We start from the raw sequence: 21,602 nt of genomic DNA, 5'->3' as shown, positions 1-21,602 counted from the left end.
TTTTTTGTGAATCCAAGTGAAGCTAATAGCACAGCGGGTTTGTTTTCTTCTTCCCTCATTTGGTTCCATTATTCATACAAATGACTGGGTTGCACAGAAAAGATTTTTTATTCATCCTATTTGACTATTGCTCAAATAAAATAATACTGCTTGATGAGATTTACCTTGTGGTCCTCCACTGATGATCTCTCTCTACCAGCAGTACCTGCATGCCCTAAGAGAGTCAGGACTTTGTAGCATGCTATGTAATGTACCTGTCATACTGCTTGGATGCTTTCCATAGACCAAAATGAGAGGCAGAACACCAAATTAAACCCCAGTTTTCAAATTCTATTCTGCTGTAAGCTACAATTATGTTTTTGAGGTGAAAGAGCAGGACTCCAAATAACTGCATCTGACACCTGATAAGGATTTGAATATTGGATCCTGAAAATATGTAAAGAGGCAACAACAAATATAGCACAAAAGCTTTCAGTTAAAAAAGGACAGTTTCATTACATTACCTCTTTCACACGAGCTCAGAAACTATTAGGGGAGAAACTATTAGGGAGAAACTATTAGCAGAGTTTCTTCAGCTTAAGTGGAACCCCACTGAAGGGTAAACAGGAGGGTTCTTCTGCCCATACCCTCCACTACCCTCCACCCCCCATTATAGGATGGAGGCCTGCAATATACCAAATAGAAATCTAAAAATGGCAAAAATATACCTACATTCATCACAACATGGCCTTAAAGAATCTGTATCAGTGTTCAACATATCAGGATGCCCACTGAGTGCCTATTTGCTCCTCAGAATCATGAAAAACTAAGTATAACTGACTGTTGTGATCAAAGTACTTTTAGAAAGAATGCTTCCTATGATAAAAAAGAAAGGGAAAAAAGGGAAAAAAAGGAATTTTAGAGAGTTAAAAATGAAAAAAAAAAGATGCAGACTGTATCAGAATGCATTGACATACTAAATGCAGCAGGCACTGGGAAAATGGAGTAGATGTACTATATGTATTCAGGACAACTTTGCAGAAGAGTTTTCACTGCTAGTAGGGCTAAATTAATAATGACAAAGGGCCCCACTGCTGGGATTGTTATAAATGGAGGGTTTTTATATGCATGGTAAATTATAGTTCGACTCTATTTGCAGTGCTTAAATACTGCAAGCAACAGGAGACTTCCAGCATCAGTCACCGAGAGTAATAATAATTCCTTCCCAAACATTTAGTTCAATCACTTTTAAACACCATGCTATACCACAACTTTTAAATGGCCATATTTTTCAAGTATTTGATTGTTTTCTTACCATAGCTACAGGCAAAGTTTGAGGCTTTAGGACTTGGCTGGAATGGAACAAACAAAAAAAAATCCTCTCTTTCCTAAGAATCCCCATCTTAGCTTTCAAACATATATTATTTCCAACTGTAGTACTTTCTTTATTTCTTAAACTATCCAGATCTTCATGATATCCAATTTTAATTCTTCCACAGTGACAATGATATGAGAATTATAGTGGAAGAAGTCCAGACTTCAATTTTCATACTTTTTATTTCTTAATTATTGCCTTTGCATGCCCCTTCTGAGCATTGTTAAAAAACACAGCAAGAAAAATATGCTATAGAATATGGTGGGAAAGCCTTTCTTCTCCCACACATGCTAACATGGACACAATTATAGGGGTTAAATAACTACCATGGTCATTACTTTTTAATGCTACTTTAGTGTTCAAATGGCCGTGTGAAATTAGAACTCTACTTACCCCTGAGAATTGACGGTTTCATTTGGTTTCTGGAGCAACTGTGATAAAACAGTGAAAAGTTTTAAGCGCATCTGGGGATCTTTGTTTGGCTGAAGACATGTCTTAAGAATAAGAATAAAGTCATCAAGAGCTTCACCTATGACAGGACCTAGAGGAAGAACATGCAACACCTATTTTGGAGCACAAATAAGTTCTATTTGGATGTTTAATATCAGAGTACTTAGAAAAAATCATAATATGCTTGGCATTAAAGTAATATTTAACTTCCCACTCTTGCATGGCAGCTGTTGATATATCCATGTTACATTGTATTAGCCAGTGTAGAAATACCTAAGCTAACTCTCCCTGTGCTCAGGTACTTGCAGACTTAGCCATGGCAGCATGGTGCTCCCTGAAGACTGCTTTATCCCACATCTCACTTAACTGTTTTGGTTCTGCGATGCTACAGTGTATTATGTAGCATATCAATGACATCTGCTACCTGCTGGGACCAGTGCAGTATGAAATGGCAGTCTGGGTGGATTAACACATTTGAGGGGGGCACTAATGCTGTTTGTTATGTAGCTCTGAAAGCTTGAGACTGTGCACAAAGTTCTGGTTTATCGAACTTAATGGAAAATTATACTGAAGCTGGTATGACTGTGATACCACACCAAACAGCAGAATTGGTTGGCTTCTATCTTCTTTCAAGTTTTTCCACATGCAGCATTCAAGCAAAAGTGTTCATGACTCCCAGAGGCACATGAAAGGGCATGTTTGAAAGGGTCGGCCTCAAAACTTGGATAATAAAATTATTGCAGTTGTATTATTCCTCCATGATGATTATTTGAATTTTACAAGAAAATCTAAAATATGGTGATTTCTTAGAAGGTACTATTTGAAATAAAAATATTTCCCAAACTCATTTCCTAGTCTGTTAACGTTTTCACATCCTTTGATGAATTCTGTTTTTACCACTAAACGATAAACAAACAAAGCCCAACTTGTTATCCCAACATCTAAAGAAATGATTTTGTCAAAAGAGGAGGAAGTTTCTACCATTCTCCTTGATATTGATTAATAACTACATGGTTTTAAAGAGGAGTATGTGTAGACCATACACATGCATTATTCTGCAAGCTGCTTACTGTAGAATGCTCCTTCTGCTCTGTTTGCTATAAAATGCTTTCCCCTAGGAACTTCTTCAGCTTTACTTTCTTGTGATGCACATTCCATTCAACTCCAGTCACTAAGAAAACCCTCCCAGAAAGCGACACAACACTTTGGCATTTCTGATGACAAGAACATTCCTCACATGTGAAATGAACAGATTGAAGCATTCAAGAATCCAAAACAAGTTCAACAGCATTTAATTATATCTGGAAATTTAATGTTTAAAATTAAAATAAATAAATAAATAAAATCAACCGAACTTCAGTGTCTAGACTTAAGCAACACAGGGTGAATGTTAAGCTGCAGTTTGCTATATTTCCATGCCAACAAGTAGGTCTCTATTTTCTTAACGTTTATTCAAGATACATTGCTTCATGTGAGTTCTGAGGAATTTTTAAGGCACTTATTATATCAAACTGATAACAGCAACTCAACAGATGGAAAATAAACAAAATAATCTACATTGTTAATTTCAATGTAAGCATACATTCCTGAAAAACAGTAAAAAATGAAAATTTAAAATAAGTAAACCTGATTATATTGATCAAAAAATAACATTATGTGTGGGAATGAAAAGAAAGAAAAATGAACAAACAAACTGAATAGCTCTAGGAGATGCTGTGTCAGACAGAAAACACAGACAATAGCATATAACCAGTGTGGGATACAAGCCAAAATGTTTGCCCAGACGTTTTATGATTTATTTGCCATTAAGGAAAACAGAGACAACTGTCTAGAAGTTCCTCAGTCATGGGATGAGGAGTGCAAATCTACAGAAAAGTTGGCTTCTTGGAACTTGCACTGAAAAAACTTTTTTGTTCTTTCTAAAGACGAAAAACAAAAAAAAAGTACTTATACTGGTTGATGCACAAACCAGTGAGTGGGTGTTTCATATAGATTTGATGAGTGTTTTTTTTTTTTTTTCTTTTTTTGAGGTTCAAGTATTAAATGCAGAAGATAACAGTTCCTTAAAACATATCTGTCCATCTTTATCTGTCTGCAATATGGATACTGGTAGCCAAAGTCACTGCATACATTCCTGCTTTAACCAATAAAAAGGAAAAAGCACATAAACAGGATAAAACATCTCAAAACAGGAGCCCAGAACAAAAAAAAACAACTGCCTGTCACTGCCTCCCTTGCCTGAAAACATAATCAGGACAGCTATGTCAGAGGTATGTTCACTGTGGAGATCTGAAGTTAGCTGAAATGTATGCTAGAGTATTTCACTAAAGCCTGTGTAGTGGTGCATTGGAGAACTTATGTGTGGAAAGGCTTGTACAGATAAGTATCTTTTATAAGATAAGGGAATAGATGGAAAAAACAGATACGCTTTTGGACACCATAAGTTTTTTTTTTAAACTTTTCAACTACCTTTTCATCTCCCCATAATCCCTACCTGTTTCATTTACCTGAAAGTATACTGCTACTTAAGTGCTTTTGGTAGGCTCCTTGCAGCCAAGGAGTCTTTTGGAATTTGAGCTGCTTGAATGTTTTCACTTTGGTTTTCATTATACTTGTGAAGCTTTTGAATATTACACTACTCATTATAAAACACAATGTGTCTGCAGGCTACCAAGATTATTACTTTATTATTATTATTTTTTTTAACTGGATGAGCTTTCAAACTACTAAATAAGTCATACCTGAATGATTTGCGATGACATCTAACTGTAATATTTCTGGAGAATAGCAGGTCCAAGAATCATGTGATACTGAAACCCATTCCAAAAGCTGAATTATATGCTGTTTGTAGAGACAAAGAAAACTATCCAATTGCTGCACTTTGGCTAATGAACACACTGTTTCTTCTGCCTGTTAAAAATAGAGATGAGATACTTCATCTTAACTGGAACAATATACATACATATGTATATATATATTTTTAAAGGCAAAACTTTAAAAAATCTGTTTATGCTATGAGAAGGGAAGGAACAAGATGTGCATAGTTTCAATTTGGACAATCAAGACCAAATATATAGTGTCTGCCTACAATAAATCCTTTAACTTTGATTTAATGACAAATATTTGTCCTGATTTCAAAACAAAATCATAAAGAATACAACAATGTAGTAGCAAACTAAAAGAATCAAATCCGTTTGAAAACCTATCCAGAAACTAACCAAATATAAACCAGTACTTATTAGTTTTAAAGATGTAGTGATTTTCTCCTTATTTAACAACGCTTTAAAACATGTTCATAAAGACAATTTCCCAAACTCACATCTAGGAGGCTGTGGCAGCTTCCAAAAAATATTGCTGCTCCTGTTTGGAGACGACAAGGTACTCCCTCTCTCGAGTGCCTGTTTTACTTTTTTTCTTTCCTTTTAAAAAATTTAATTAGGCAAAATGCTCAAAAAATTTCTCTAAGAAAGAGTTTATGAGCATGCTGAACGCAGTATCTATAGTATTAGTGATTTCAGTGGACAGTGAGTAGAGAATAAGGAGAAAGGAACAGTCACAACCCCCACTGAGAAATGACCTATGTTGTCAGTATGGTCTCCGGTTCTAGAAGGGAAAGAAGTAGTGCAGCACTATGGGTGACACCATTTGTCTTTAAGTGGTTCAGTACAACTACAAATTGTAGTCATATTTTTAATATTTTTAAATTGAACTCAATTGCACAAGCTAGCTGAAACATGGAAGCATTCTGCCAGACAGTCAAGACAACACAGAATAACTTGTAGGTACAATACTCATTTTCTGTAAATAAATTGGAAGATTAATGACAACATGGCAAGACAGAAACCGTTCTCCATCAATGACCTCCCCATCTGCAATACTTTTCTTTTATTGAACAAAATACAAAACAGTTACAAAACAATGCTTCATTTCGAGGCAATTTAAAATATACTATTAAGTAGTTTCATGACTGCAATAGAAAATAGGAGAGATCAAATTAAATATGCCAACAGATTGATGTAGGTTTTCTCATTCAGAAGGGTCTCATAGTAAAAAAAAAAATAAATAAATAAAAAATAGAAAGGGTGATTTTCTTTCCTATATCTGAAGCTAGCAAGTTTAATGATGCATTATTTTCATGCTTATAATCAATACGTGCCCAAAGAAGAAGGAAGACAGCATAAAACAGTGGCAATGAAACAAAGCCTTACCTTTAGGTCACCAGGTATACCACTGAGAAGCTCAATACACGCCTAACTGACTAACATCTGATATAGCTCAGTCTATTTGGGGCTGTAAATCATACTTCTCATCACAATACCTCATTGCTCAGTTGGTGGTCCTGGTCTTTTCCCTTAGCCCCAAGCAACTAGAAACATTGCAGAGCAAAAAGGGCCAATCAAGCAAGTAGAAGACTGCAACACCCACAATCAGATCGTTTCAACTGTGGCCTCATATCCCTGCGATCTTCTGTCTCCTGTCTGAATTGAAGTTCTATAATGCGAATTTTTGAATAATTTATTCTTACACTCAAAATCTTTTGATTCTGAATGCAGGCTTCTCTTCTGAACAACAAATTTACATTCATAAGGCTACATGCAATACATTTGTTCTACATGTTCTTAGGAGTATTTTAACGTGGACTTCTTGCCTTCTGCAAGTTGAAGTTTCAGAATACCCAGTAACTGGGAAAACAAACAAACAAAAAACAAACAGCAAGCTGTGTTTGTCTTTGTAACAGATTTATATATTGCTCTTATGTAATCTCTTCGCCAGATTCTGTCTAGCTGAAAGAAAGGCTAATGAGAAAAAAGATTCTCATCCAAAGTACTGTCAACTTTAAAAATAATCTGTAACTGCAGGAACATCCTAAACCTTTAATAATCTTTGGAGATTAACTTTTCCACATATGTAAATATATGGAATTTACCTCCACGAAACTGCTTTCTTTGTAGGAGTATGAATCCATAAGATTTTAAATAGACATTGCTGACTTTATGGACCATTTTAGGGCTAAACAGACAAGATACTGGAAAGCATACCAGATCAATCTGTCTGAGGTCTACTTGGACAGATTTTCTCTTTAAAAACAAAACAAATAAACAAAAAAAGGCCCAAAAAAACAAATCTCACTCTCACATTGGCTCTTTATGAGACAGATCTTTGTCCTGTACCTCTCTGTCCTGCAAAGTCTGTTCAATACTTGTTTCAAGCTTGTTCCATTTTACTTCCTTCAGATTAGTTTTCTATGTGTATGTCTCCTTGGAGGCAGCCTGTCAGCTATGGGACCATAAATACTGATGATACACAGGCCTTTGGAATATCATGCCTGGGAGCAAGAGAAAGGAAGTAGAATAGCCATCACATTTAAGGAGCACATTTGAAAAAAGACAACTCGCATAGGTCACGATTGTACTACATGAGGATGGCTCGCTGATTTATTTGATATTTAGCTCGGGGAACTAAAAGGAAGAGAGAACTAAGAGAGTTTAACCAAAACGCTCATCTATTATCAGGGCATCTAGAGATGTCCTTGATTTTAAAGTGTTCCTGCAACAATATTTAAACTTTTAGTTCTGGTCAGGGGTAAAAAGGTCAAACACTGTAAAATGAGTCTGATGTGAACCTAAACATAGAAAAAAAATGATCACTTTTTTTTTTTTATGGACAGTAGCACTCTTGATCTGTAGATGAATTGTTCTTTATGGTTAAGAAAAAGAGATCTGAGACCATCTCCACAGTTCTGTGTTGTAAGTTTTAACAAATATTACCCAGCTGACAACCACAACATTTTCTGGTGATCTCCTTTCACTACATCAACTTTTTGCACAATTTAGTCTCCCTCTTCAAAGTTATCTTCACCTTGAAGTCAAATCGCTCTAAAGCCTGCATTTCCCTTTACAGGTATCCCATTTGTAAACTCTCACATTGAGATTTCTGTCATTCAAGACAAAATAGTTTATTAAGATAGTACCTCTAGAAGGAAGACTCCTGCCCCTCTCGCCCCTGTATAATATCAGACGCTAAAACAAAAATTATCCAGTGTAATGGTTCTCTTGATTGTCATCAAGCCACCTGTTAATACCTTAGGCGACTATGCAGTGAAATATTGTTTCTAGATATAAAAACAAAGTTATTCAGAAGCATCTTTAGTTCTCTTCCCTTTTTAGGTGTGCCACCAATTTTTTCCTGGCCACTTGTGTGCATGTGTACATAACCTAACGTTAACAATAAACCAGTGACTTCTATCCATCTAAAAAATTAAGCAGCAACAGGTCAATCAGCACCAACAGCATGCCCAAAGCTTTGCAGAACCCAGTGATAAGTACAAGCTCTTTAACACCTCCTTTGCTAAACCATTACCTTAACCATAACATCCACTTAAGTAAAGCATTCTCCTAGGCCAATTGCAGCCCTTACCAACTGAGCTTCCCATGCTCCATTAATGTACTTCAAGCCATCTATCCTGAAACCTAATCTAAATGCACGAAATATCTTGCTTTAACAACAGCCTGCGGACCCATACTGACCACAAAATAAAACAGGACTCTAGGGCCCCTCTCAGAATCAGCACATATTTTTAATTCTGTGGGCCTTCACCAAAAGTTATGAAGAAATGTAGCTCTCCAGGCTCTGCTGTCCCAAACTGTAACCCCAACTCCAAACTTAATTTTATTGTTTACCACATGTAGTATGTGTAGTAAGAGGTGCACAACTCTGGACTAACCATAAGCTATTACTCCCCACTGATACAGCCAACCCTTCAGTGAACAAGCCTTACAAGATACAAAAATAAGGCCAACTCCTACGTTTCTTATCAGAGTAATATGTTTTTCTGTTACATCAGCCAAACCCAGATATTAAGCAGATTTCTGCTCATGTAGGAGCTAACATATTCTGCTCTTCAGGCACTAGCGTTGCCCTAGATTTTGACCACAAATTTATTACCATACTAACCCTTAGCACTACCATCTTCCAGATCCAGAAGAGAAATACTCTCCGTCACTGCTAATCTTCATTACAACTCTGTGGATTTTCAAAATTCAACACTAAATGAGATCTTGAAACTGTTGTCTGGAAATAGCTATAGCACTTAACAAATATGAACTGTTTGATCTGTTGCTAGCAGAAATATCAATATTTTGACTGACAAATGATAACATCCATAGATCTTTCATCCTTCACAGTGACTTCTAAATATTAACTACCAGAACAGTGCCATAGAGATAGGTATTTGAAGAACAGCTTTATTTTTATAATCCAAGTATTCCCTCATGCTTATTTCATTCTAACAGAGTGAATCCAATGAAGTTGAAGCTATATCCATATCTAAATATTTAGCTATTGTATTTCTGCACATTTTTTTGAAACACCAATTGCTATACACACATATGAAAACAAGCAATCCTTAAGAAATACTACAAGGATGATACTTCTTAGCTTTCACAGATCAGATTTTAATGTTTTATTCTTTTGGATACATTGCTTGCACCTGTTTTAAACAGACTAAATCCAAAGCCATTTCAGCCATGGAAAAAGATGAGGAGACAGACAAAGGGGCAGAGTCAGTGTCAAGGTCGATGCAACAGCAATTCACTTCAAACTCTACCAACATTTGTGAACCTGCTCACAGTTAAGGATTTCTGTGGTTTAATGTCTAAGAGCAAGACAAAGTATCATGGCTCTGTGTATACGAAGTGCTATACCAATAGGAAAAAACAGAAGCATAACAAAATACTAAACCAGTTAATTGCTTACCTTTTCTTTAAGGTGCTGAGAATTTGGTGTTGCCATTACTGTCACCAGAACTTTCAAGAGCTGCAAGCAAATTTCTTTGCAGTCTTCCTGACACACTTCAATTAATGCTTCTACACAATAAAGCAATTGTTCCATATAAAAGACCTATTTTTTAATAAAGAAGTAAGTTTATTATGTTTGTTAGAAAATATTCATTTTAAGGGAGAGAGAAGGGAAGTGAAAATAATAAAACCTGAGTGCTGAGTGCTGTATAATCTCCTAAATTGGTAATTTATTCATCATTTCGTGTTAGTTCATTTGACGACCTACATTCTACTTTGTATAGAACTCAATATAATCTTCTTCCCGTGTCCTGTTAACAAAATAAACAATCCTGCTCTTAACCACACAATTGCTCCATTGTGAATAAAACATCAAAGTATTTCAGAATGCTTTCTTGTAGTACTTTCTCATTCTGAAGTGTAATTTGTTAATTAATAACATGTTTATTACAACTTTTTCAAATATAATTCCATGTCTTACTATTTTGAATGGAACATTAATAGTAAAGTACATAAAACAAGAAAACCTGAGTGTCTGCTTTTATCTTTGTCAATTTATCTCATTTGTTGCAATATAATGCCTGTTATCTCGATCCAACTAATATCAATGGAAGTCAATATTCCTGTCAGTCAGTTTGCAGCAACTTCTAGGATAAAGTGCATCTGATAATCCATGAAGCTGTCAGACTACATTTAACTAACAGAAGGGGCCATTGTTATAAATTTACTTCCAAAAAATAAATCAAGCCTAGGAATAGGTTAGTTATAGATGTTATTAATCTCATGGACATGGTCAATCCTTAGCTAAACAGTGTCTATGCAGCATTTACTCTCTAAAATAGAGAAAGATTGTTTTCCAAGACCAAAGGCTAGATCAAGTCCACAATTCCACCAAATGCTTCAGCTGCAGATGAATGTGTCTACTGTATATAATGCCAAATGGAAATGGTGAGCTTAAGACCTCATAGCAATTTTGCAGATATACTTCAGGGAATTGTTATTTGAACAACCAAGTTATAGCGCTTCCAGTTATATGAGTTCCTAATCATCACAGACTTCATGGAGATTAAGGTTAATTCTCTGCATCACTGGCATATATTGCATTAGGGAAGAAACCTAATGAGGGAAGAACTTCAAATGTATATCTTACATTGGCTCAAAAAGACAATTATGCCAGATTCAATCTATACACATGAATAACTTTTTTTAAAGGGAAGTTTGAATCTGACACGAAGTCAGAATTTTCTGAAGGCATCACAGTGGCCCTTTTTTGGTCATCTTAAGGACAGAGGTCTAACAAACTTTTGCTGCCATGAAAGCTGGGATTTCATATGTGCGGGAGATTTTAAGGATTCTTTTTGTGCATGTCTAACAGATCTATTTCTGGGCCTGGGCAAGTGATGAAAAGAAAAAAAAAAAAAAAGAAAAAAAGAGTAAGATAAAAATAAAAAATAATTCTGGAAGTTTACAATCTCCATTGCACGCTGAAGAGAAGCTCTCACCTCCTTATATAGCAATTGATGAATATTTTTCAAATGCCAAAATGCAAATGGTTTTCAGGCGCAGCCATTAGTTAAGGGTACGCTCAGGAATAAATTGCTAATTTAGAAATGCCTTCCTGCTGGATTCCAACCTAATGAGAAGCCACCAAGCTAAACAGAATACAAAACATGCTCCTAAACTTACCTGTAACTGTACTGGTACCTTTCTTTAAAAATGAAATAAAAACAAAAATAAAAACAATAAATGACATTAAAATGGAACCTTTCTTGGAAAGCCTGACACGTCAAGCGCTATGGACTGTGAAAAGTTGTCAGTCATTTTTACTGATGATGATCAAAATATATTATCTTGTTTGGACTGTGAACACAAGGCATTTGAAAACATCAGTTAAATTCTGAACCTGGATCAGCCAAGGGAGTGTACAATTAGTACAGTACGTACTAACCAGCTTCTTCTCTCTTTGTCATGCCTTTTCCTACTACCACCTGAAGCATTTTACAACAATTCTCAGACTTGAATCCACATCTGCTGTAAGGATGGATTACCAGCAAGTTTTTGGGCATAGTATATTTGACTAGGTGACCACAACTAGGAAAAGAGTACAAGGTGGCTCAGGGAGGACATGGAAGCTCCTGCCTTTGTCTCAGATACATGCCTACAACTACTATGATGGGATAAGGTGAGTGTAAGAGAGAAAAGGGAGCACTTAAGGAGAACAGATGAAAAGTTTGGAGAACCACCAGTCTAAAACTTGGGACTGTTGTGTATTTTCCAATCATCCTTACCTCTTCAGATCGCTGACAAACTCCAGCTTGTGACAGCATGTTGCCAAGATCAGTCAAATGAGGTTGTAAGATTTCTTTTGGGCTACCTCGAATCACTGCAGTTAGAACCATTATACAAGAAGGCTTAGGTGTTTTCTCAAAGGCTGATGTGATTAATTTCAAAGATACCTTAGGGTTGACAAACGTTCCAATCAATTCTGCTGCTTTCACACACTGAAAAAAAAGAACAAGAATATCTTGAGGATTTTTCTGAAAACACAAGACCATTCAACGTATCATGGGATTTTTCTTTTTTTGATTCCAGCTGCTATTTGAAATGCCTTGTAGGCCTTTTCCACTCACTCAGTAATGGCTATATGCATGAAGAAATTTTCTTGACATGTGTTCAGTAAGCACATAATAAGGCATGCAAGCACTCTTCTCAGCAACAGACAAACTTCCATGAGAAAGTAATGTAGAGAAATGAAGTGTACAACTTTCAGTGTAATAAAGTCTCTAGCTTAAAATAACCAGATGCTGCAGATTTACTGGTTTCATTTTTTTACTCCAAATGCTGTTCTGCTCTCAATGCCCCCACTACCCATTTATTAAAATCAATAACAATAAAAACACAAAAAAGGAATTTTTTGTCATAGTAGGATATTTTGACAGGGACATTACTGATCTGGCTTACTGTGGAAGCGCTGTCATGGAGGATCTGCTCGCTGCTTTCAATCTCTTAACTAAAAAGGCTTAAAGTACTATCTTTTCCCCATTATATTCATGCTCTTTGATCCCATCTCTTACTTGCAGACACATTGGTATGCTGTATTCCACGTTAAATACCATCACACCAGAATTTACTCTCTGACTGGTGCCTAGCATTAACAACCAGGTGCATGAATAAAGATACAGTCTACTACTGCACCATAACCTGTGCAACAGGAACATTTCCTCCTAGCCCCTTCACAGAGACCAGCTGGGTAATTCTTATATCTTATTTGGTATTATTGGGTTAGAGAAAGACATGCACATTTCCCAGCTTGGCGGTTGTTCTGAAACGGGTTCTTCTGTGACAAAGGACGGAGGAGATAATCATAGTACTCTGGGAAGCAACATCACAAAGGAGCAAAAAAGTATTCACAAACCAAGTTGCTGAATCCGAAATTTTGGCATAGGGAAGAGTAAAATTAATTTAATCCTCCCAATTAGGATTAAATCTTTTGAAAGCACCTGTGAAGAGATTAGTGGTGGAATTCCAAGAAAGAGACAAGTATGGTCATAAAAAGGAAAGGGAAGACTAGGTACTGCTGGAACACATACTTTTGATGCTATATTTACAGCACTAAGCACTAGATGGAACAGCAGAGCCACGTGGGTTTATTCTTCAAATTATTTTTTCTATCCATTTTATATTAGCAGCAGGGAACTTGGAAGAACTGCCTATATCTCCTACGTCTGTCCTGGGGCATTGATTCAAAAAGAGGTGTAAAGGCATTAGGAAATCAACAAGATGACATCTGACTATTACAAGTTTATTTCTCTCTGAAATATTGATCAGCCTGTGACTGGCTAAGCTTACAAGCTCAATTTTACTGTAAGGCGACGCGTTGTTAAAGATCAGATGCGGATTCTGAAAACAGAAACGAAATGGGTGGAATAGGTAGGAGGGGATAAGAGAGTAGAAGCTAGGGAAAGGAGAGGAACAATTTAGGAAAAATCAAGGGAGGCAGACAAAAACTGGTATTGAGAAAGAATATAAAAAGAACAAGAAACTGCAAGGAAAAAAAAAACTTGAAGAAAATATATCATTTCAGGAATGGATTTCTCAGCCTGCATATGGCTCAAATGATAGCAGGAACCAAAAGAAAAGCTTGATTTAGGAAATCAACTTTTTTGACATTGATTGGACTACTTGCACCCAGTAAGCTGAACAGATTCTTCCAATTTCCCAGAACAATAAAATCTGCACCTTTAAATCAAATTACATTTATGTTATATATATGCTGTTTTGCTTGTGTAGATACGAAAAGATTTTTTCTAACGATTGTAAAGAAAGTTTTTATCACCTGTCCGTCCTCTGATATATGTATTTAGTGTTTTTAACAACGTGCATTTTATTGATTATTATTGAACCAAGTATTGAGAGCATCAACTGTTTGATAAACTGTTAGAAAAAAAAAAGGACACTACCTATTCCTTGCAAAAACAATGAAAAAAATAAGATATTTTACAAGTATTATCTCAAGTATCCAGACAGTGAATATGGATATCACATGGAATAAACATACCTCAATATCTGGTTGGAATTATGGTTGGATTATACGGTAGGGGAAGATAAGTCAAATTAACTTGAAAGGGCATGACCTGCACATGTTTTTAAATGGAATTTGTTGCCCCAAGCCTTTTAGACTCTTAATCTTCTGCTTATGATTTTTAAGTAGATTGTTATTAATGCTTCATGGGGTTCGCATATAAACTAAACAGTATTTAAATAACTTTATTATTGGTCTTCATACCAACAATACAAGAATGATTTTAACATAGTAACTATAATTTTCACATATTTTTGACATAAAATACTATTAAAACCTGATCCTGCAGTCATGGGAAATTTCCAGTGACCTAGGGTAAGGCCATCCTTCACAAGACACACTCAGGACCATAAAAATTAGGGGCTTCATTTACCATACAGCAGATATTTAGACAGAGTGTACTTACATTCCTAACTACCTCACTTTCTTCATCCAAACATGCTTGGTACAAAGTTCTAAGCAGCAGATCCATGTGTTGTGTTATGTGATCCTCTGCATGTAGCAATAACGTATACAGAAGCTGGGACGCTTTTATTCTTGTGTTTTCAACCCAGTCTGTTATATCATGACAGAGGCCTGGAAGAATTTTGGAGAGGTTTCTTGACACAAGTTCCCGACAACCTAGTCCTGGTCGTGTCACTAGAGAGTAAAACAAAGCAAAACAAACATATAATCAAAAACACAATGAAAGAAATATCAAAGGAAAAGCTAATGCATGCTAAGCCTTAGAAAAGTCTAAGGGCTCCAAGATAAAAGCCTCAGTATGGAACAAAATATTCCAAATGCTGCGGAGGATTTCACATCTGCAAGCTGTATTTCTTTAATATATTGCAAAATTCTAACTCCACTCAAGTCTAAAAATGTATACATTTATTACTGTAAAGTTGTTTAAACTATATCCTATAAAATGTTTGCAGAAAGGGAGAGGGAAGAGAATTTACATGAACACTACCCACTTTGGAAATTGTGGCCTCATCACTTCCTTTTAAATGTTATAGCAGCACCAATGTCTTTAAAAGAATTAGAATGAAACCCACAAACAAACAGATAAAACAGAAGTAAGATTCTTCTCCGAAAATTCTGTGGTATCATTGAGTTAAATTATAATTTGGAGGGGAGGGAAAAGCAGAAGTCATAAATAGTACAAAGGACACGAACTGCATTATAACAGACAGTATCAATTGTGCCCTCTAAAGGAAAAAGCTAAAGAAGAGACAGGCAAATTAGAAGTAGACAGGGAAGTTACTAGCCAAAAAACAAGTCTGCAGTATTGGATGTGTGAATAAAAACACAAGAAAATGGCACTGAAAAAGGCAATTAAAAAAATACAGTAGGAAACTAAGCATTATAAACAAAAAGAAACAAACAAAAAACCACTATATATTAAAACAAAACAAAACCCCAACACATGAAAATCTGACTACTGAGGGTCTATGCAGGCTCAGGATATTTTCCTGCATTGGCCCATATAAATACAAATGCTGAAAATTAAATGGACTACAGTAAATCGTATGAAGAATATAAAAGGCTTACAGAAATGCCTACGAAATATGAAATATTTCATATATTTCATATTCAAAACTATGAAATATCTACAGCAGAAATAAAATAAAATACAAATGTCAGGGTATGAATTGCTACCTCTTTTGTCAATGGAGGATAACATTTTGGATTATGAAAACTGGCAATGAATAACAAAAGGTCAAATAAAGAAATCAACTCAAGACAGCAAATACTGATGGACATCCTATTGAACCTGAGGCAGAATTTTATTTGAAGGATCCGACCATTCTTTATCAGCAGTTCCTTCATTTCAGATGTTCAAATGCAGGCATTTATCCCTGTAGCTACTCCTGTCAAAGACTTCCCTGCTACAAACTGTCTGCACCTGTACCCTTAGGCAATGACTACTGCAGCTCAATGGAAAGCTATTCAGTTGCTCAGATGACACCAGGTATGAGGTCTAATTCTACTCCTCCTCTGACCTGCAGTATCTGTCATCACAAGATGAAAGCACAGGGAGGCTCATATGTCAGGTTCATTAGTTTGAGAGTTGGACAAAGATGGCTAAGTAAAATGTACTATAAGCTCAGTGGAAAACACATTCCAGAATGTTGAATATTTGGCTGTAAGTCAAAAGAGACAGCTACAAAGTGTTAAAATACATCATTATCATACTATACAAAATACATGCGTATGGAAGGGACACGGGGGAAAGAACACACGTACTAACAATTCATCCATACACAAACTGTGGCAAGATACCACAAATTATTACTTGAAACTAAGGTATAATAGTTTCCTTGCCAAAGCTTTATGTCTGTAAGATTAGGTAGCCAATCATCCTTTCCTCTCATTTTTCTTCTCTCTTGTCACATAAAGCCTGACATATAAACATATAACACACACACATATCACACTCAAGCCTTCGCTGCATAATCCTACCACCCAAGTCAGTGAAATGCAGGGCTGGAATGTTGCCCAAATTTGTGAAGCATATTTATTGTGCTAAGAAGATTTCAGAAAGTACATATGAATTTAATGTATGAAGTAATCAATAGATGCCTCTTTTTAAAAAGTCTGCATATACACCAATAAACAAACAAAGCCCCACACAAGAGATAACAGAGTAAGAATAGTATTAGCAGTAAAACGGGAGCAACTCTTTGAAGGACTAGCACATAAAGCTTTTTCTTTCACTCTTCTCCCTCATCCTTGCCTTCGCTTATCTGAGTGCAGGTAAACTGTGTTTTTTTCGCCACATTTTTCACCACAGCTTTAGTTACCTTCAAGTATTAGAACACTGGCTATATATCTGCTATAATGCCATCAGAAGGGCTAAGCACTTTGATGACCTTCACTGTGTCATAACAAAATTAGTGGCTGGAGCTCAACCAGTTTATACACATTAAAAAATTATCTGACAAAAAAAAAAAAAAAAAAAAAAAAAAAAAGGGTTTCTGCCATCACTAGTGGAAGTAAAAGCATTTGTTACCATTTCCAAACCCCTAAGGTACTATTACACATCAAATAGGAAAAAATATAAGAAATATACAATATATCTGATAACAGATCAACTTGACTCTTCAAAGCTTAAGAGTTCTGTCAAACCAGTCACCATCATAAAGTGCCTCCCCTTTCACTCAACCATTACTGCGTAAAACAACTTTAAAAGAGGAGAAAAGAAAAAGAAGAGTAATTTCAAAGGAGAAAGGACTCCGGAACCAACTGTCATGGAAAGGATTTTGCTGCTGGGGATTCTGTGATGTGATTGTCAGGGAGGCACAAGTCAAGCATGAACCTGTTCTTTCACACCAAAAGAGTTTTTGTTCTGTTAAATATGAGTACAGAAATCAATAAATGACCCACTTAAATCCTCTCTCTCACCAACACACATATGCATATTTTTAAACATTAACTTTATGAACCTGAGATGGGAAACATGCTTCATGCTACTGCAAATGTATCATTTTTAATACTACCTATAAATCATACGGTAGTAAAAAGTTATCTACCTGTGCTGCATATCTTTTTTTTTTTTTGTGTGTGTGTGTGTGTGTGTAATAAAGGAAATTATTATTTCTTTTCCTGTACTTTTCATGTATGTGGGTAGATTGAAGTTAGTATTCTAGTATCTTATGGAGAAGTTTGAAATAATTTCATTTTTCTTCCATGAAAATTCTGTATATTTAGTGGTGTGACTTATTCAAGGAGTCAGTTCGAAGGTTCTTTCATTCTGCTTTCCTGTCATCTCTGTGCCCATTCTCCACCTGGCTGCTGGCTAATACAGAACTTTCTGCTGCTTCTACATCATTCCTTTATCTCTTTTTCAGTTACATATATCATGTGTAACTCTCTCTCTCTATGTCTGGAAATGAAACTAAATTCTATTCATCATTTTTTCCTAGCAAAAGAGTACAACTTCTCTCAGGTCATAATCCCTTTTTTCCCCTTTTAAATACAAGTTCTTATGAGAGCTATTTTTATAACAGTGCTAAGCCTGTCCACCCCCACCACCTCTTTTACCGAAGATCACTTTTGCCACTGAACATTAGTCTATGCTACCCTTACACATTAACAAATATTACATCTTGTAATGAGTATTACACAACTTGCGCTGCAGTTCCAGGATACAGGGATTCAAGATTATTCAAGAAATAAAAAACACAACACTTTCTGTGCGACACTTACCTCCTTTGGGATAATGAGATGGTGAAACACTAAAGTCCATCTTATCCTTCAGATCTTCTTCATTCTCTTTCTCCCATTGTAAACCTATCTTTTCCCAGTAAGTCCAAGCCAGTGTCCTAGGCATAAAATAAAAAATAAATTAAAAAAACAAAAACTAAAACATTGTGTCCCCAACAGGAAAACACTCTAAAATGAAACTTCTGGAAAATATAACTTGAATTCAGCTGGAAGGATGGGAAGTATTCCTATTATTTAAACAGGCATATTAGTTTATGTACTCAGTGGACAGAGGTCATCTCTTCCAAAGAGAGTTCTGTCTTTGTCTCTCTCACTGTCTTCATTTCTCATACTTGAACATAGCATTCAAACAAAAGTTACCAAAGATAACACTATCACAAATAGGTTCAAAAACAAAACAAGTTTGTTTGTTTTTTTCTCCAAGCAATGCACCCATGAATACAGAAATACTTCCACATGAGCCATTTATTTAGGGGAGCAGAGGGGAAAAAAAGAAAAAGGAGAAAAAACAGAAGGGTTCTGCTTACATATTTTCGGGAATTTCATCAGTAAAGCTTCCAAGTAACAGAGGAATCAGCTTGTGAAAATACGAGTATCTGTCTCGTAGATGCAACAGCCATTCTCCAATGACAGTTGTAACAGCTTGTCGAACCTACGTGGATTAAAAAGGAAAAAAATATATATATTTTTAAATTAGGTTAGATAAACACTAAAAAAAAATGCTTTAAGTATAAAAGACTTGCATCAAGTGCATGAATAGTCTCAGGACAAATTACAAGAATCCAGGATTTTCTCACTTGCAGCAGGCATCTTACATATCATGCAAGATATCATGCTCCCTCTTGTGTCCTCTCTCTGGCTTAGGTAGTCTTAGACCATGTGCTGCACAAAAGCACATCTCCAAGAAGACACGATACAGACCTAAACCAGAACACCCTAAATTGTTGTGGTTAGAATATCTCTGAGAATGTGAGAAATGTAAATTTCTGTGGAATTTGAACCAGTCCAGAATGTCTCCAGATGACATTTCTTCATTTACTTTAAAGGAAGCCTATGCTAAACAGTTGGAATGCACCCGCTCCAAAAATAAAGTATTTTAGTTATGGTTATGTAGCACATTTCAAAATGACTGTTCCAACTGCAGCTTATGAAAGGAAATTCTTTTGATGTCAAAAAAATTTAGACAGAATTGAAGACACCCTTTAAAATAAGAAGGTATGTATAAACTTCAACAGCCTGCAGAATTAATTAGACAGCAGATGAACAGGTCATCCACTTTACTTTTGGATAGTTTACAATTGATCAAGCTTGTATGCAACATATTTACATACCTCATCCAAATGAATGGAAGCTGAAAATTGAGGGGGAAAACAAACAAAAAAAAATCAGATATGAAATAAATCCAGGAAAAAAAAAAAAGAAGAAGAAGAAAAACCACACCTTGGGAATCTCATCAAATAATCGCTGGGCCAGGTGAGACAGAACATCATCCACAGACTTTCCATTTCCAAATTGTATCACTGCTCCCGTAGCCTGAATTACATCGACGCGGACTCTGTAGTGCTGGTGTGAAATTGTTTGCATTAACGGGTTTATCAGAGATTCTGACTGCATGTGGAAGTGCTCTGTAAGGGGAGCGAGAGAAAGAGAGAGAGAAACTTCAGGCAAGCCTTTTTCTAGGTGGGTGACAGATCTTGAGCAAGATGATTTCTGTAACACTAAAAACAAGCTGATTAATGTTTGCACTACAGCAGTGCTGAACAGCAGCCCACAGGCACTTCCCACACACAAATGCTATCACCCACATGCTGTAACTACTCAGCATCCATCCCTAGCTTGATTCTTCTCCATTGGATCCCCCAAGGCTTACAGAGTGCTCCTGTGAGGGTGTGTGTAACTGCCCATCTCTCATCCCCTCCTGGCAGCATCCCCACAACCTCCTACTGCCCCCTACCTCAACCCCTACCCCTCCTGGGCACCGCAGCCCCCATCAGCCCATGGCCCCCTCTTCGCCCATCCCTGGTTCCCACCTGGCACAGCCTGGGCACAGGCCACAGCACACCTGCAGCTCTCACGCCTGACCTCGGCGTAGTGGTCCAGGAGGGTGGCCTGGAGGATGCGGACCACGTCGGAGAGGTAGGGGGCCACGGCGGCCCCGCAGCGCTGCAGCAGGAGGCCCAGGAGCTCCAGCAGGCCGAGGCGCAGCTCCTCGCAGGGCTCAAAGCCCTGAGGAGGGCAGAGACGCTGGGCCAGGGCCGGCAGGAGCACGGGCAGCGCCTCCTCGGGCCGATCTCCGTGGCTGAGCCCGTGGCGGAGGAGCTGCAGGGCGAGCTCCCGGCACCGCTCCGCCGCGTCCCCGGCCAGGCAGCGCGCCAGGGGCCGCACCAGCTGCGCCCCGAAAACCTCTTGCACCACGGCTGCCGGGAGAGGCCGCTCCTGCACCTCGGCCCGGATGGTTTCCAGGGCCCGCAGCCGCGCCGCCCGGCCGCAGTCGGGGCCCTGCAGGGAGCTCAGGGCCCGGCTCAGGGCCTGCGCCACCTCTGCCGCCGCCGCCATGCTCTGCCGTCGCTAAGGAAGCGCGGCCGCGTTGCTAAGGCCGCGTTACGACGGCGGGCGGAGCGCTTTACGGCCGCGCTCTTTACGGCCGCGCCGGGCCGGCGTCGCTAAGGGGGGCCTGGGTTGGGGGTGAATGCGCTGCTCTGAGGGGGCGGCTCAGGGCCGGTGGGGGCAGCGGGGAGGGAGGGCATCGGCTTCTCACAGAGCCGTGGAGTGGTGGTAAAGGTGCTGAGGCTGAGGGCAGGAGCAGAGCAAAGCAAAGCGGCCAGGCCTGCGGTGCCGTGCCCCTGTGGAGCAGGGAGCTTCTGGTGCCGTGGTGGCTTTGTTTTTTGTCTGGTTGGTTTTTGGCTCTGTGGAGGTTTTTACAAGTCCTGTGAGGAGTGGCTGAGGGAACTGGGGTTGTTTAGTCTAGAGAAGAGGAGGCTTAAGGGGAGACCCTATTGATCCCTGCAATTACCTGGAAGGAGGATGTGGTGAGCTGAGGGCTGGCCTCTTATCACAAATAACTAGTGATAGGACTAGGGGAAATAGCCTCAAGTTGCACCAGGGGAGGTTCAGGTTGGAAGTGAAGAGACATTTCTTCTCAGAAAGCAGTTGGGTATTGGAAATGGGTTCCCCAGGGATGTGGTGGCATCCCCGCCCTTGGGGGTGTTCA

The 21,602-nt window shown here is 37.8% G+C and overlaps 1 protein-coding gene across 1 annotated transcript in view; it reads right to left on the bottom strand.

The window, feature by feature from the left end:
- The window catches only part of DNAAF5 (dynein axonemal assembly factor 5), a gene marked incomplete at its 5' end in the record, with an annotated part of 28,661 nt that extends 7,714 nt beyond the window's left edge, over positions 1 to 20,947 (bottom strand). Inside the window, 9 exons of the mRNA XM_084295751.1 lie at positions 1,748 to 1,895; positions 4,546 to 4,714; positions 9,560 to 9,703; positions 11,889 to 12,101; positions 14,589 to 14,821; positions 18,374 to 18,489; positions 18,919 to 19,043; positions 19,832 to 20,016; positions 20,422 to 20,947. Coding sequence (XP_084151877.1) covers positions 1,748 to 1,895; positions 4,546 to 4,714; positions 9,560 to 9,703; positions 11,889 to 12,101; positions 14,589 to 14,821; positions 18,374 to 18,489; positions 18,919 to 19,043; positions 19,832 to 20,016; positions 20,422 to 20,947 — 1,859 coding nt within the window. The remainder of the gene's footprint in view (positions 1 to 1,747; positions 1,896 to 4,545; positions 4,715 to 9,559; positions 9,704 to 11,888; positions 12,102 to 14,588; positions 14,822 to 18,373; positions 18,490 to 18,918; positions 19,044 to 19,831; positions 20,017 to 20,421) is intronic.
- Between the last annotated feature and the right edge of the window lie 655 nt (positions 20,948 to 21,602).

Source organism: Netta rufina (assembly GCF_964035555.1).
Source record: "Netta rufina genome assembly, chromosome: 15".
Lineage (NCBI taxonomy): Eukaryota > Metazoa > Chordata > Aves > Anseriformes > Anatidae > Netta > Netta rufina.
The sequence above is the reverse complement of the archived record's forward strand: the minus strand, read 5'-3'. Positions and strand labels throughout refer to the sequence as shown.